The 13,674-nt window shown below is 44.6% G+C and overlaps 1 protein-coding gene across 11 annotated transcripts in view; it reads left to right on the forward strand.

Moving 5' to 3' along the window:
* Arhgef3 (Rho guanine nucleotide exchange factor (GEF) 3) overlaps positions 1 to 13,674 on the forward strand; it is a 289,456-nt gene that overhangs the window by 241,133 nt on the left and 34,649 nt on the right. For 9 of the 11 annotated variants that reach the window (XM_006519579.4, XM_006519575.3, XM_006519574.4 and 6 more), the window contains one exon: positions 7,197 to 7,304. In XM_006519579.4, the coding sequence (XP_006519642.1) occupies positions 7,197 to 7,304 (108 nt within the window). Of the gene's footprint in view, positions 1 to 5,795; positions 6,203 to 7,196; positions 7,305 to 13,674 lie in introns of those variants that run through there. The other 2 variants (NM_001289688.1, XM_030248036.1) reach the window with 2 other exon arrangements.

Below are 13,674 nucleotides of genomic sequence, written 5' to 3' on the forward strand. Positions count from 1 at the left end.
CCTCTGCTGTCAGAGGTATGCGACCTCAACTGGGTGTCTGTGATCCTTAGGCCTCTGTGCACTCATCTGCAAGGTGAGGATATGATGTGAGCTCTGTTCTGAAGATGCCATGAGCATATCATGTAAAGATCTGAGGCCAGTGCCAGCCACAAGATTCCAAGGTCCTAATAAAAGACAGCTGGTCTCCCCAGAATTCGCCAGAGTCGTTGTGAGGTTCTTTCCCAATTTTCCCCTTGAAGAAATTGTGGATAACATGCATAGCACGACACAGGAAGTAGGAGGACCAGACCAAGAGAAATGACAGCTTGATCTGTAAAATGCAGCTCCTTCGCAAGCACTTTGTCCAAAAAAGCATTAACCCAAGAGGGAAGACTATTAGTAGTTCTTGGAAGGACAAGCTACGCAGCAGATTGTCCCTGTCCGCCAAGGGGCTGTTTGAATTACAGCTTAGGGTTTTGCAGGGGGCAGAGGCGGTGCAAGTGTTGGTCAGGGCTGATTGAAAACAACTGATGGGCAGGAAAGGTGTTGGCAACAGCAGGTGTGGCCTAGAATGAAAACAACTGATGGGCAGGAAAGGTGTTGGCAACAGCAGGTGTGGCCTAGAGTTCTTGAAGAGTGAGAGTCTTGAATGTCAACTGTAAATCCCAGCGAACACTTTGGGGCTCTAAGAAGAGGGTGGTAGAGGGCTATTGCAGAGTAATGGACTTTACATTGATTTGATTGGCAGAAGCACTTTAGAGTGGGGAACTAGGAGGCCTTAGCTTCCTCCTTCCTAGAAGAGTGGAAATGAAAAGAGAAGCTTGAGTTGGGAGGGAGCCATGGGGAAAGCAAAGCATGCTTTCAAATCAAGATAAATAGGGCAGGGTCTGAGGACTCCTGTCCGTCCAGGACAGTCTGATCCTCAAGGCATCCTTTTTCTGTAAGCTTCTATAGTAAATCAGTTGGCCTCCACTGGATCATTTTATGAAGTTTAGTGGTTCGGAGCTTGTGTGTGAAAGCATTAATAAAAGCCGAAGCAACAACAACAAAAAACAACAGAAGTCTAGTAATATAAAAGTGTTTGGGGATCCTGGCGTCTGGGTGCCTCCCCAGCCTTGACTCAATGTCATGACATGGCTCTCCCAGCTTCCATTTTTCCAGTAGTCCACATCTTAGTTGAGAGTTCTGATGCTCGGCGGAGGATCTTTCTGCCCTATTTCTTTTGTTCTGATGATGGCTGCTTCTGGTCCCCCTCTATCACAGGGTTCTACTAACAAACTCAGGGTCTCCTCTCTCTCCCCTTCTGCATCTGATGATACATTTTTCAGAATGATTTTCTGTCCATTATAAAAAAAATATTTTTAAAAGATAATTTTGCTCTGTGCCACCTGTAAGATTGCAGCCAAGTCTGTTCTTTGGACAGTTGTCGACCAGTGGTACCTTCTGTTTTCTTCATCTCTCTTCCCTCTACCTCCTTTTATTGTGATGTGGATCTCAGCAATTGTGTCAGTTAAAAGGGTCTTTATTCGTACATCAGAGGAAGCTGGTATTAGTTTAGATGGATTTATTTAGGAAGTAAAATGTAGGGAAACAGGGATCAGTCCTACAGAAAGGAAACTAACTATGCCTCCTGCTCGTCAGGGGAGGACCCTACGACCCCAGCTCCAGGGAGGAAATGCAACCAAGCTCGTGTCATGCCAGGAGCCCCCGGGGGAGGTACCATGCCTAAGGGTGCCATCTTAAGGTTTGTCACTTACAGAAGCTGAGCTGAGGTTGAGGACCACTGAGAACCATGTGACTAGACAGCAGCCAGCAGTCAGCTCTGGCACACTTCCTGTGAGGCTCACATTAAAAAGAATGTGTTTTTAATAGTTGAGAAATAATATTTTTTTGACATGAAATTGTATGACGTTTGAATTTATGTGTTCATCGATGAAAGGTTTAGTGGTCCATGCTCACATTGGTTAACTTATGTATTATTTATGTCTGAAGATGAGAGGATGAGTGTGTTAGAGGCTGGGTGCTCTAGAGAGTCTAAGCTCCTTACTTTCTGCTCTTTTACAGAAAAAGTTAGCCAGCCACCAGGCAGGACATGGCTCGGAGGTCACCCTGCTTCAAATTATAGTGCCTTCCTCCATTTTTTTTCCTATCCAGCTGAATCATTTTAAGCAAGTCAATCAGTTGAGACCTCAGTTTCTTCATCTATCAGATGGGCATAATAGGGGTTAACTTAAAAACATATTGAGATAAATAAACTAGTGGATTTTATGTGTTGACCTCTGAAATAAGAACCTGTAGCCAAGCTGGATATAATGGCACACATCTTTAATCCCAGTGTTTGGGAGGCAGATATAGTCGGGCCGGTCTTTGTGAGTTCAAGGCCAAACTGGTCTGCATTGTGAGTTCCAGGTCACCAAGAGCTACATTAATAAGACCCTCACAAAACAAGAACCTGTAACCAGTATTAACATGTTATCATTTATTTATGCAAATCAGTTACCATGAGTTATAAGTTAGTGTTTAACAGGAGGATGGTGAAAGCCACTTTCAAGTGTTAGAGGGTGGACTAGAGGTGACTGCAAAGGCTCCCCATTCAAACATCCAAATGTTTGAAAGTTGTTATTGGTTTGTTTGTTTGTGTATGTGCCCTATCAGCTCATGGGCAAAGGCATCCCCTGGCGTGCACAGTTTACACCTCTGTCTTGCCTTGCCCTGCAGTGATACATATGGTCTCAGACACTATGCTGACGGCTGCATTCTCAGCCACTCCTGCAGAGTGGTGGGGGCTCAGTAAAGGTTCAATCTCAAGGCAGCTGCAGACACGGTGCACACTCCTCCTTTTGCACCCAGCCCCACTCCGTCTGAAACATGAAATGCAGAGACAATGAAGGGTTCCCTGCAGGTCTATTTTGGTGAAATTGATTTGAAGAAAGAAAAAAGAGAAACTGTGCTACGTTGTGTTGATGTCGTAGGCAGCTTTGTACACAATACAGTCTGCTTTGCTTTTTACCTCAGGGGAGGAGTAATCAGGAGCCAGGAAAGTCACTGTGCCTCCCTAGAAGGGAGATATAAAAAACACGTTAAGAAAACCTCGTGTTGACTTTTGGTATAGCATTGGAAATGTAAATGAGCTAAATACCTAATAAAAAATGGAAAAAAAAAAAAAAAGAAAAGAAAACCTTGTGTTAAAAATACAATCATGCCGGGCATGGTGGCGCACGCCTTTAATTCCAGAACTTGGGAGGCAGAGGCAGGCGGATTTCTGAGTTCAAGGCCAACCTGGTCTACAAAGTGAGTTCCAGGACAGCCAGGGCTACACAGAGAAACCCTGTCTCGAAAAAACAAACAAACAAAATACAATCACACCGAGTTTTTTGTTCTGTTTGGTTTGCAGTTAGCTTGTGAGATTCTTTAAACTGTTGAATAAATTCCTTTATGGAAAAATATGACCTCTGTGGCCATCTTCATTATCTTTCCTCCCCTCCCCTCCCGTCCCCCTTCTTTTACTTCTTTTTTTTCCCCTTTCCTTTCCTCTGAATAGGAAAAAAAAAATTGTAAAAGTCAAAACTAATTCATGATAGAAATTTGCATCAAATTTGATATAAGCAGAACTTTTTCTACTGATAAAGGGTGTCTCTTTCATGCTCCCATCAAGTACAATAAATATAAAATGAATCTTTAAAAATAACTACATTGGCGGGGCTGGCGAGATGGCTCAGTGGTTAAGAGCGCCGACTGCTCTTCTGAAGGTCCCGAGTTCAAATCCCAGCAACCACATGGTGGCTCACAACCATCCATAACGAAATCTGATGCCCTCTTCTGGAGTGTCTGAAGACAGCTACAGTGTACTTACATATAATAAATAAATCTTTAAAAAAAAAAAAAAAAAATAACTACATTGGCAAGTAGGGGAGTTGAAGACCAAGCTCGGCGATTAACAGTCCTTGCCACTATTGCAGATACCCAGGTTTAATCCTAACATCCACGCTGAGCTCACAACTGTCTGTAACTCCAGTTCCAAGGGATCTGACATCTGGTACCTTCTTCTGGCCTCCAAGGGCACCAGGCACACTCACGACACACACTTGTATGATGCAGGCAAATATTTATACACATTAAAAAGGGTTTACATAAATAAATATTTCATATATGTGTGTGTGTATATTTTAAAACACACACACACATACTTTGGGACCTGAGAGCCTGGGGACATAGCCATATCACCACTGAGAATTAATGGCAAGAAGATCAGGTCTTGGAGATCAGCCTCCACCACATAGTTCTAGGCGGGCCTGGACTGTACAAATACCCACAACAACAGCAACAGCAACAAAATCATTTTGGAGTCAGCAATTAGACTAGTGTATTTGTAACTTGTAATAAACACTCTACAAGCAGTTCTAGCTAGTGTAACAAAACAATAAAGCCTAGAAAAGACTAAACAGAACTGTTGTATTCAAACTTGCTGCCCCTCCCCCCACTGGTCTAGAGTAGTGCTGTGTTAGACTAGACTGGCTCTCTGCAGGTTAAGTTCTCTCATCTTCCAATGACAAACCTGAAAAGACCCTCGGTATTGCATTTACTAGTTAGTTCTCAGTAATGCTATTTACTTAGAATCTTAGAAATATTTTCTCGGAGGGTTGTTTAGACAATAGTAAGATACAGCTGGAGACAGAGTGAATAAATGAAAAAGAACAATTAATTAGGCCAAGAATTATTTTAAATCTCTTATTCTCACAGAAGCCCTCAAGGATAGCTCCATAATTCATACTTCACTCGTGAGGTCAGACATAAGGCTTCCCTGCTTAGATCCTGTTCTGGGGCTTACACCTGCCTGCATTGCCAGCACTAAATCACAGCAGGATGGCTTCTGGTTCATTCCTCTTTGCTTAGCAATGTTAGATCACCAGAGAGCAGCCTGCTGTTAACTCACTTGGGGGCCATGCCTCTGAGAAGGAGTTCTAAAAAGGATTCCATGTATTAGCAGTGTGCTGGGTTAGTGTTGCATTGACGATGTATCCTATAACTATATTAGGATGTAGATAACACACATCTGAGTGGGCCGTCTAAACGGAGCAGCAAAGTCAGACCAACCTTAGAACACATGACACGCAAGGACTAGATCCTCCTGAAGCCTGCCAAGTGTGCAGCATTGTTCCCTGTCCTGCTTTAAAAGCAAGATGCCCCAGCTGCTGCTCACTCTTCAACCTCCCCATTCTGATACAGCTTTAACTGTGGGAATGAGACTCAGCCTCTCTGGGCTCTGAGGTGCATGCAGGATTATTGAGACCAAGTTCTTTCCCCTGGGATTTTTCTCGTGTGCTGCAATGCGGTTTATACCACCAAAGGAAGCGAGATCACAACATGGCATTTCTAGACTAAAGCAGAAGCCATTTGGAGGAATTCAGGGGATACTTAAGAGGCTGTGTGTGCACACATGCGTGGACGCAGCATGCTGAGGATGCAGAAACGGATGATGTAAAAAGGGAGACTCTTAAGATCATCCTCTGGGCACAGATGCTCAGGAGCCCAGGCACCGGGCAGGGAGCATCCTGAAGGACATCATTGCCTGGAAGCAGATGGCTTTTGGACTTTTCTCTTCAGCACCTTATCCTTTGTAGTGGCAGCCTTCATTTTAGGAGCTTTGTCTGCTGCATTTTAAAACCTAGCCTTCCTAGTGTTCCTAGTGCTGCCTTCTGTCTGCTCAGCATAGCTCACTGAGAAGCCAGAGGTCCCTGGCTTCTGGATCCATTCTGTCTTAGAAAAGCAACTGACTGCTTTGCAAACCACACAGCTTACTCTTTGATACCATGGAACTGTTTTGAACGTCTTTAAGTTTAATTTTTTTTTTTCTACTTAAAATGTCAGCAAAGTTGATAGAGTCTCAAGAGAGGGCTTCTGATTTCTGAGGCTAGCAAGGGCATCGGGCGACATGAAAACTTCCCGGCTGAATTCCAGATTCATGAAGGATTTCTCCAAGCATCTGCTGTGTTTAGAATGGCCTGCAGGAACCCCTTGAAGAATGAGAAATTCTGAGTCAAACTTTGAAAGCAATGGCTGAAAAGGAAAGATGAACCCTTTGGGGTAGGGGTCGGGCGAGCTGCCTTAGGAAATGATTGACGTCTGCTACAATTGGCTGACTTGGCATTTTCCATCACAATTTGAGGTCTTCATGTGCTGTCCAGCATCTACTGCAGGTCAGATGGAGCATAGGAAAGCAAGGGTAACTGTCCTCTTTGTCTTGTAAAATGTTTGCTCTGTCTTTTCCCTCTTTCCCCCAGCCTGTTTTATTTGTATTATTCTTGTTAACATTTATTGGATTAAGAAGTCTCCCTCTCCCCTCTCAGCCAGCTCCGGAGTAACTTACAGATTTGCAATCGATGTTTTCTGTGGAGGTGACTTTGAAAATGTGTGGCTATAAATAGTATAGAAACCAAAAACCCATGATACAAATTTCTCCCTGTACATTTCCTCTTGCCATTAGATATTTTAGGAATTTTAATACGTGCCTCTCTGTTATTATAGGTTCAAAGATGCTTTCTTATATCCTAGAAATGAAACTTCTTTAAAAATGTTTGGAGCTGGTCAGATGTCCCAGCAGGCTTGCCACCAGGACTGACAACCTGAGTCTGATCCCTGGGACCCATATGGTGGAAGGAGAGGAACCAACTACAGAATGTTGTCCTCTGACTCTCTCCCCCCTATACACACAGACACATAAATGCTTTTTAAAATAGGTTTTTAAATTTGATGAATTAAAAGCAATCTTTGTAACTTTAGAAAAATGAATGGATAAAGCATACTCAAAAATGGCCCTGGCAAGGTGACAGGAAGGATTTTTTGAAAAAATGAAACCAGAAACAACAACAGACACGCCAGTGTCTGGCAAGGTCACTGGCTGGGAACTCTCTACAGCAATGGGAAGAAGGGTTCTATTAGAAGCTTTGACTGAAAAGCTGACTGATTGGGGGGTGGGGAAGGGGGGGTAGGATCCCTACCTTTCTGTCACCCACTGCTTCAGTGTGCCTCCTCCGTCTTTTCTCTTTCATGGCTCCCCAGCCAGATCACCTGTGCAGATCCTGGGGCACCGTTCACGGGTCTACAGATCACCCTGTCGCCTGCAAGTCTCAGAGCAGGATGGATGTGATGTTGTGGCAGACATCTGTAAGATTGGTCTTGACACTGTCCTCTTTTTTTTTTTTTTTTCTTTTATACAGGAACCTAGTAACAAAAGGGTCAAACCCCTTTCCAGAGTCACATCGCTAGCAAACCTCATTCCACCTGTGAAGACCACACCATTAAAGCGCTTCAGCCAGACCTTGCAGGTAAGGGAACGTGGGCTTGGGCTTGGGCTTGCAGAGAGCCATGCTGTGCTCATGCACCTAGCATCTCTGTGGGTCTCCGGTGGAGCTGAATCACCACTTGCTACTGTAGAAGAGTGCACAGGTGAAGGGGAATAAAAGGACGAGAAATGTGTGCACGCCACAACCCCGGGTCAGGCAGGGTCAGGGCCACTTCTGATAGTTCATAGTTGTATGTCTATGTCATAGGTCCTATCCGAGTGTATCCTTACTGGTTTTGTGCAGCAATTTCTCTGAACTTCTGAATTATCAGTTTGTGATATGAGCTGGATAATAGTAGAACCTGGTGGTTTCAGCCAGAGTTAGAAAGCTATAGGGTTAGGGGGAGGAGGAAACCTGCCTCCTCCCTGCCCATGGCTCTTGAAGATGCTATCAACTTCAAGTGTTTGTGGGGAGGGGGAATGAAAAGGATGGTATTTCTTCTATGTGAAAACCACATGGAATTTTAACTTCACTGTCCGTAAGGCGCTTGGTTGAAACACAGCCATGCCAGTCTGATTACAAAAAATGTTTGTTGGCCTCAGGGTTAGAACAAAATACCCAAAGTATCTTGGTTCTGTCCATTGAAGACTGCCAGTCGAGGGCAGGTGACTTAACATTTCTAAGTCTCGCTTTTATTCCTCAGAGGTAAATGTATCATAGAGTCACCTTTTGTGGCTCACAATGAACCACAGCTCCTTTGTAGAATTGTAAATATTTATGAGACAGTAAATTCACAGGGCCTTTAGTTATTACTAGCTATGTTGTGGCTATTGTCTACAGTAGTAATTTTAGTTAACAAGTGTGTGTGGTTGCTTTTAAACTCTATGATATTTTATTTGGAGGGAGGCATGTGTATGCAGTAATACTTAACTTAGGTGGAGGTCCAAGGACTACTTACAAGGAATCAGCTCTCTCCTTCCACCATGCAGACCCAGGGATATCTCCATCTCTGGTTGTCAGGCTTGGGGGCAAGTATCATTTCATCAGACCTACTCTTTAAGTTTTTTTTTTTTAAGATTTATTTATTTATTTATATGTAAGTACATACACTGTAGCTGTCTTCAGACGCACTGGAAGAGGGCATCAGATCTCATTACGGGTGGTTTCGGGTGCTCTTACTCACTGAGCCATCTCACCAGCCCCATCAGACCTACTCTTAATCTCCTCCTGCAGCTCGCCTTTTAAAGTGAAGGTTGAGATCCATTCACAACCTTGAAACCAAGTCATAAAAATCTTGTTTTAGACTGAACCCCACAAAAGGCATACAACGAGGGCCTCATCCCCACCATAGCTGAGTGAGTCAGGAATCTGCCGTATCTCATTTGTCTCGAATACTTGCACTTAGCAATGCTTTTATCTTGACCTTAAATGTTTAAGAAAATTGTAGACCACCAGGCGGTGGTGGCGTACACCTTTAATCCCAGCACTTGGGAGGCAGAGGCAAGGTGGATTTCTGAGTTCGAGGCCAGCCTGGTCTACAGAGTAAGTTCCAGGACAGCCAGGGCTACACAGAGAAACCCTGTCTCAAAAAACCAAAAATAAATAAATAAATAAATAAATTGTAGACCAGCTGTTGTCAGTGAAGATTTCTCCTTGATTCTTATCTTCTCAAAGGAAAAGATTTAGTTAAACAGGAAGTTTAAGCAGGAGTTTATGTAGTAAAGCTAAGTATTCACGGCAGAGAGAGGTTGGAGAGGTTGAGCTAAAGACATGCCTCATGCTGACCATCAGAGCTGGAGGATGCTATGAGGGTCTCCTGGACCCCTTTGCATCCCTGCTTCCTTACTGTCAGAGTGGATGCGCCACAGCCCTGTGATGTCATCCATCCCCACTGCTCACCCCCTTTGCTTCCAGCCCCTCTGTTACCTCTGCTAACTGTTACTCATGAATGGTTTACCACCCAGTTAGCCCCGGATTTGGCTCTGTATGCTCAGTCCTTGGGACTATGGGCTCCTGGTTATACTTTGACCTCTTGGTAGGAAGAACAAAGGAACAAACTAAGATTCTGTGGGGGGGGGGGTGTAGTCAGCCTGCAGAGCTGGTTGGTGGAGAAGGATGTGTTTGCGTACTGTGTCCCTTGTGGCCAGTGTCTCAACCCTCTGGACGACTTCACTGCAGGCTTTTCCTGGAAGACTCATTATCACCTGAGTCCTGCACATCTGGTCTTTTGCTGAGTTCTGCTTTTTGAAAAGTCTTTAGACTGTCGACTGCATTTGACTCTTTCCTTTCTTTCCAGGCTAATGACCATGGTTCAAGTTCACTGTGAGCTCTTTCTTCCCTTGATGATAGGACTGTTCTCTGGTGGCCTCTCTCCCTGTTGTCTCCCCCAGGATGGCCCACCCTGTGCCAGGGCGGTTTCCACTCGTTCACTGGGCACTGGGCTTCTCCAGCATTCAGGGTGCTTTTTTCAGGGTAGAGTTGCCTTCTGGTAGATTTAGGGCAGGGCTGTGCTTTCTTTGCAAAATGACAGTAACAAGTTTGATTAGAATAGCTAGCCAGCTTTCACCTGCAAGTGTCCCCTACTCTACAGTTATTCTTGGAGCGCTGGGTCCCTTTACTTACTAACAATGCCTTGCCTGGCTTGTAGACCTTTGAATTTGTATTTCTGAGAACACTGTGTTCTCCCCAGGAACCTACCTTGATTGCATACCTTTACCACTTTTCTTTAGATTTCCCAGGCCATCTTTATTCTGTTTTCTGGTTCCTAGGGCACAGGAAACACTGCAGAAAACAGATGATTGTCTTAGAAATTTGCATTGACCTAGAGAACTGGGGGGAGAGAAATGAGTTAAGGCATGTCTGAAAATTTAGCAGACTGAGACCAAGCGAAGATGAGAGTCAGACCCAAGGGAGAACCCGCCATGTGGAAATTGCCTTCTAAAGCTTCAAAGATATCTTTCTTTTGCGATATAAATTTTCTACTGAACTTTTGTGACTGTCATGATAAATTGTTAACCCTAGGCTGTGTGTATGAGACAGAAATAGAAAAGTTATTCATAATGCTTCTACACAAAGACACAGAGAACTTGAGCAATGTGTTATTATTTGAAGGGATGAGATTAGTGCATAGAAATACATCTCTGAGCTCAGATCTGTACACAGCATGCTCAGGTAAGATCTGTGAGAGTGGTGAACGCCATCCTGCACCTGGCTGTCTCCCCGTAGTCCACCTTGAGACATGCAATATAAGCCTCTCGGCCGTTGTTTAACAAACTACCTTTCTGCTTCTTGCCTCCCGACCCCATTGCTTTCCCTACCAACTAGAAAGGGAAAAGAAACGGGGAACATGAAGGGAGGTGCCAGCTTCCAAGGCTGCCCCGGAACCAGTTTCATAAGCCTTCAAGGTTCCTTTAGGTCTCCATGCCATTTCTATTGATGGAGAAGCAAGACAAGGGGCTACTGCTAAGGGCCCAACCCTCCTGGTCCTCAGCACCTACTCACCCTATATACCTGTGTGTGTAATTTCTCTTCTATTTCAAAAATCATTTGAGCATGAGGCAAGTTGGCTTATTTGTTTGCCTTCTATTTCTTTATTTCACTTTTATTTTTATAATAATAAAGATTAAACGTAGGGTCTTGCGTATACAAGGCAAGTGCTTTTTGCTTTGGTTTTAATAAATTTTTATTACGTTTTTATTAGTGCGTGGGGGTACCCCTGCCATTGTGTGCTTGTAGAGGTCAGAGGAGAGCTTATGCAGGTCATTTCACCATGTAGGTCCTGATGACTGAACTCAGATTATCAAGCTTGGTGGGTGACAAGTGCCTTTAGCCACTGAGCCATCTGGTCTGTGTGTGTGTGTGTCCCTCTCTATTGTTAGTGAGACAGGGCCTCACTGTGTAGCTCTTGTTATCCTAAGACTGTCTATGTATCAAGGTCATCTTCCTGCCCCTGCTTCCGAAGGACAGGGATGAAAGGCATGTGCCACCATACCTGACCCCTTTTTATATTTTTTAAATTTGGGAACAGGATCTTTACTAAGTTGCCTAGGTGGGCCTTGAACTCTCTCTGCAACCCAGGCAGTCTTAAGTTTTTGATCCCTTGTCTCAGCCTCCTGAGTAACTGGGGTACCAAAGCTGTGCCACCAGACCCAGCAGGCATCTTGGTTTTCTGGTATACTACTCTTATTTCATTGGCTCCTGCACTTTAGAGACATATGTATCCTTTGGATATCCAGTTTCGTCTCTAGGTTGTGTTCCTTTAATGACAGGCCAGGCAGTGACTTAGACCCAAACACAAGGCTTCCATCAATACTTAGTGGTTCCCCCTCTGGCTTCCTGTGAGACCATAGTTAGCGGAGGAGGACACAGGGGCACTCTGGGCTGGCAGCCTCTTGCAGAAAGATTAAAAAGCCATTTACAAATGTGAGTGGTCTTTGAGGCAACACACTGGCGGGTTTGTTTTCTCTTGCCTCCCAGCACCCATATGGGCTGGAAAGTTGGGTCTCAGCACAAAGGCAGCATTTACGGTGTCGACTGCATGATACTCTGTCAGTTCCTTACCAGAACGGTTTAGCACAGGGCTGCTGGTAAACTAAAGCACAGATGTCTGGATCCCCCAAGGCCCATAAATTCCCTCTTCAGGGCGCCTGAGAGGGAAACCTGGCCCAGCTCTGAAAGGGGCCGGAGTGTGCACCTCTCATGTGGAACAGGGAATACCAGCTCCCTTGGGCCAGCTACATGCTGAGCTCTGCCTCTCCGTGCACAGCTGCACAGGACTCCTGGACACATTTGTGCCAAGTCCAGCGAGGACAGAGTTCGTTGCCTTGTGATGTCCTTCATTGGCTTTGGAGAGGAACATCTTTCTTTCTGTTTCAAAAGTGTGTGTTTTTGTGGGAAAGTACAGAAAAAGTGAAAGGAAAAACTGAATGTGTTAGGCTTCCACTCCAAAACAACCCTTTTAACATTGTAACCTTTCTCCTCAGAATGACTTTGGATATTAGTGTATACTTTATATACCCTGAGCCTAACATAAGGTAACAATCTGTCTAGTCACACTTGTGTGAACTGTTCAATTGGGGGTGCAAGTGAGTGTTCAATGTCTCTTGGCCTCACATGGGGGCGATCACACTTTCATTAAAGTCAAGATCACTGTTTATTTCCATTAATAGTTTTAGTTTAGGTACCCATCCCCACCCCCTGTTTTTAGGTTGTTTTGAATCAAGGTCTCCTGTAGCCCAGGCTGGCCTTGAACTTGAGCTATGTAGCTGAGGAGAACCTTGATCTTTCTGCCTCTTCTTCCTCAGTGCCAAGATTTCTGTCACGTACCATTATCCCTAGTTAATAGGGATTGAGAATCAGATCTGAGGCCTCATGCATACTAGGCAAGTGTTCTAACCCCAGGCTTGAGAAGGAACGAGAAGTCCAGCACCATCTATCTACACCTGAGACATAAGTAGGAAGTTTCCATGGGTATATGGACTTAAGGAACCATGTCTGACAACTATGGTTTCTTTTCATAAATTTGCTGTGAATGGCAAAAGTTGTGGGTCCCTGGTTACTTTGCATATATGCAGGTGAGCGTCCGGCACACGATGGGACAGCTGAGAAGTTCCCAGTGCCTCCTGTTAAGAGGGACTCCTCATCCTAGCCTGTCCTTTTTTTGTAGAGTTATAAGTGGCCTTTATAAATGATCAACTTGTAATTGTCTGCAGTGTTGCAGCCCCTATTCCAAGTGCCTGACTTCCATGGCCTCCAATCACCTCCCCCAGAACTCTACAGGGTGATTCAGGGTCATCTATAGAGCAAAGAACCCCAAGCTTTAAACCTGGGCCCAGGGTCACACAGTCAGCAAGTGCTGCAAGGAGACCTGCTGGCCGTGCTGAGTACCACTTCTGTGGTTAGGTTTCTAAAAAAAAAAAGGCAAAACACTGGTCATAATACCGCCAGTGGTTTGCCAGGAGCTAAAAATAGCCACTAGACTTTGGATCTGAAGCATCCTGCATTCAGCTGGCCCTTATTTTGTTCACCGCAGTGGGAAGAGGCATTATTTCCAGCTGGTGGAATACTTTGTCATGGACATTATCGTTTAAGAGCCATTCATGGAGCTGGATTAAGATGGTGGGTGGCTGCCCCAAGCCACTGTTTTAGTTTGGGTTTTTTATGACTAGTGCTGAACACATCGGTAATGGTTTTTCCACACCTGTATCAAATACTGTCTTCAGCTTTTCATTCATTCCACTAAGGATTTCTTTGAGCTCCAGGAGGGTTTTCCCTTGTTTGGGGTCTTAGGTGTTTGGCACGTATTGATTCTAAAGTGTTTGGACACCCTTCCACCGTGTTTTCAATGGCCATTCATTCATGAACCGTGCGTGTCAAGATGTGTTGGTGCAGTTTCTCTTAAAGTTGGTGTCCA

This window comes from Mus musculus, chromosome 14 (assembly GCF_000001635.26).
Source record: "Mus musculus strain C57BL/6J chromosome 14, GRCm38.p6 C57BL/6J".
Classification (NCBI taxonomy): domain Eukaryota; kingdom Metazoa; phylum Chordata; class Mammalia; order Rodentia; family Muridae; genus Mus; species Mus musculus.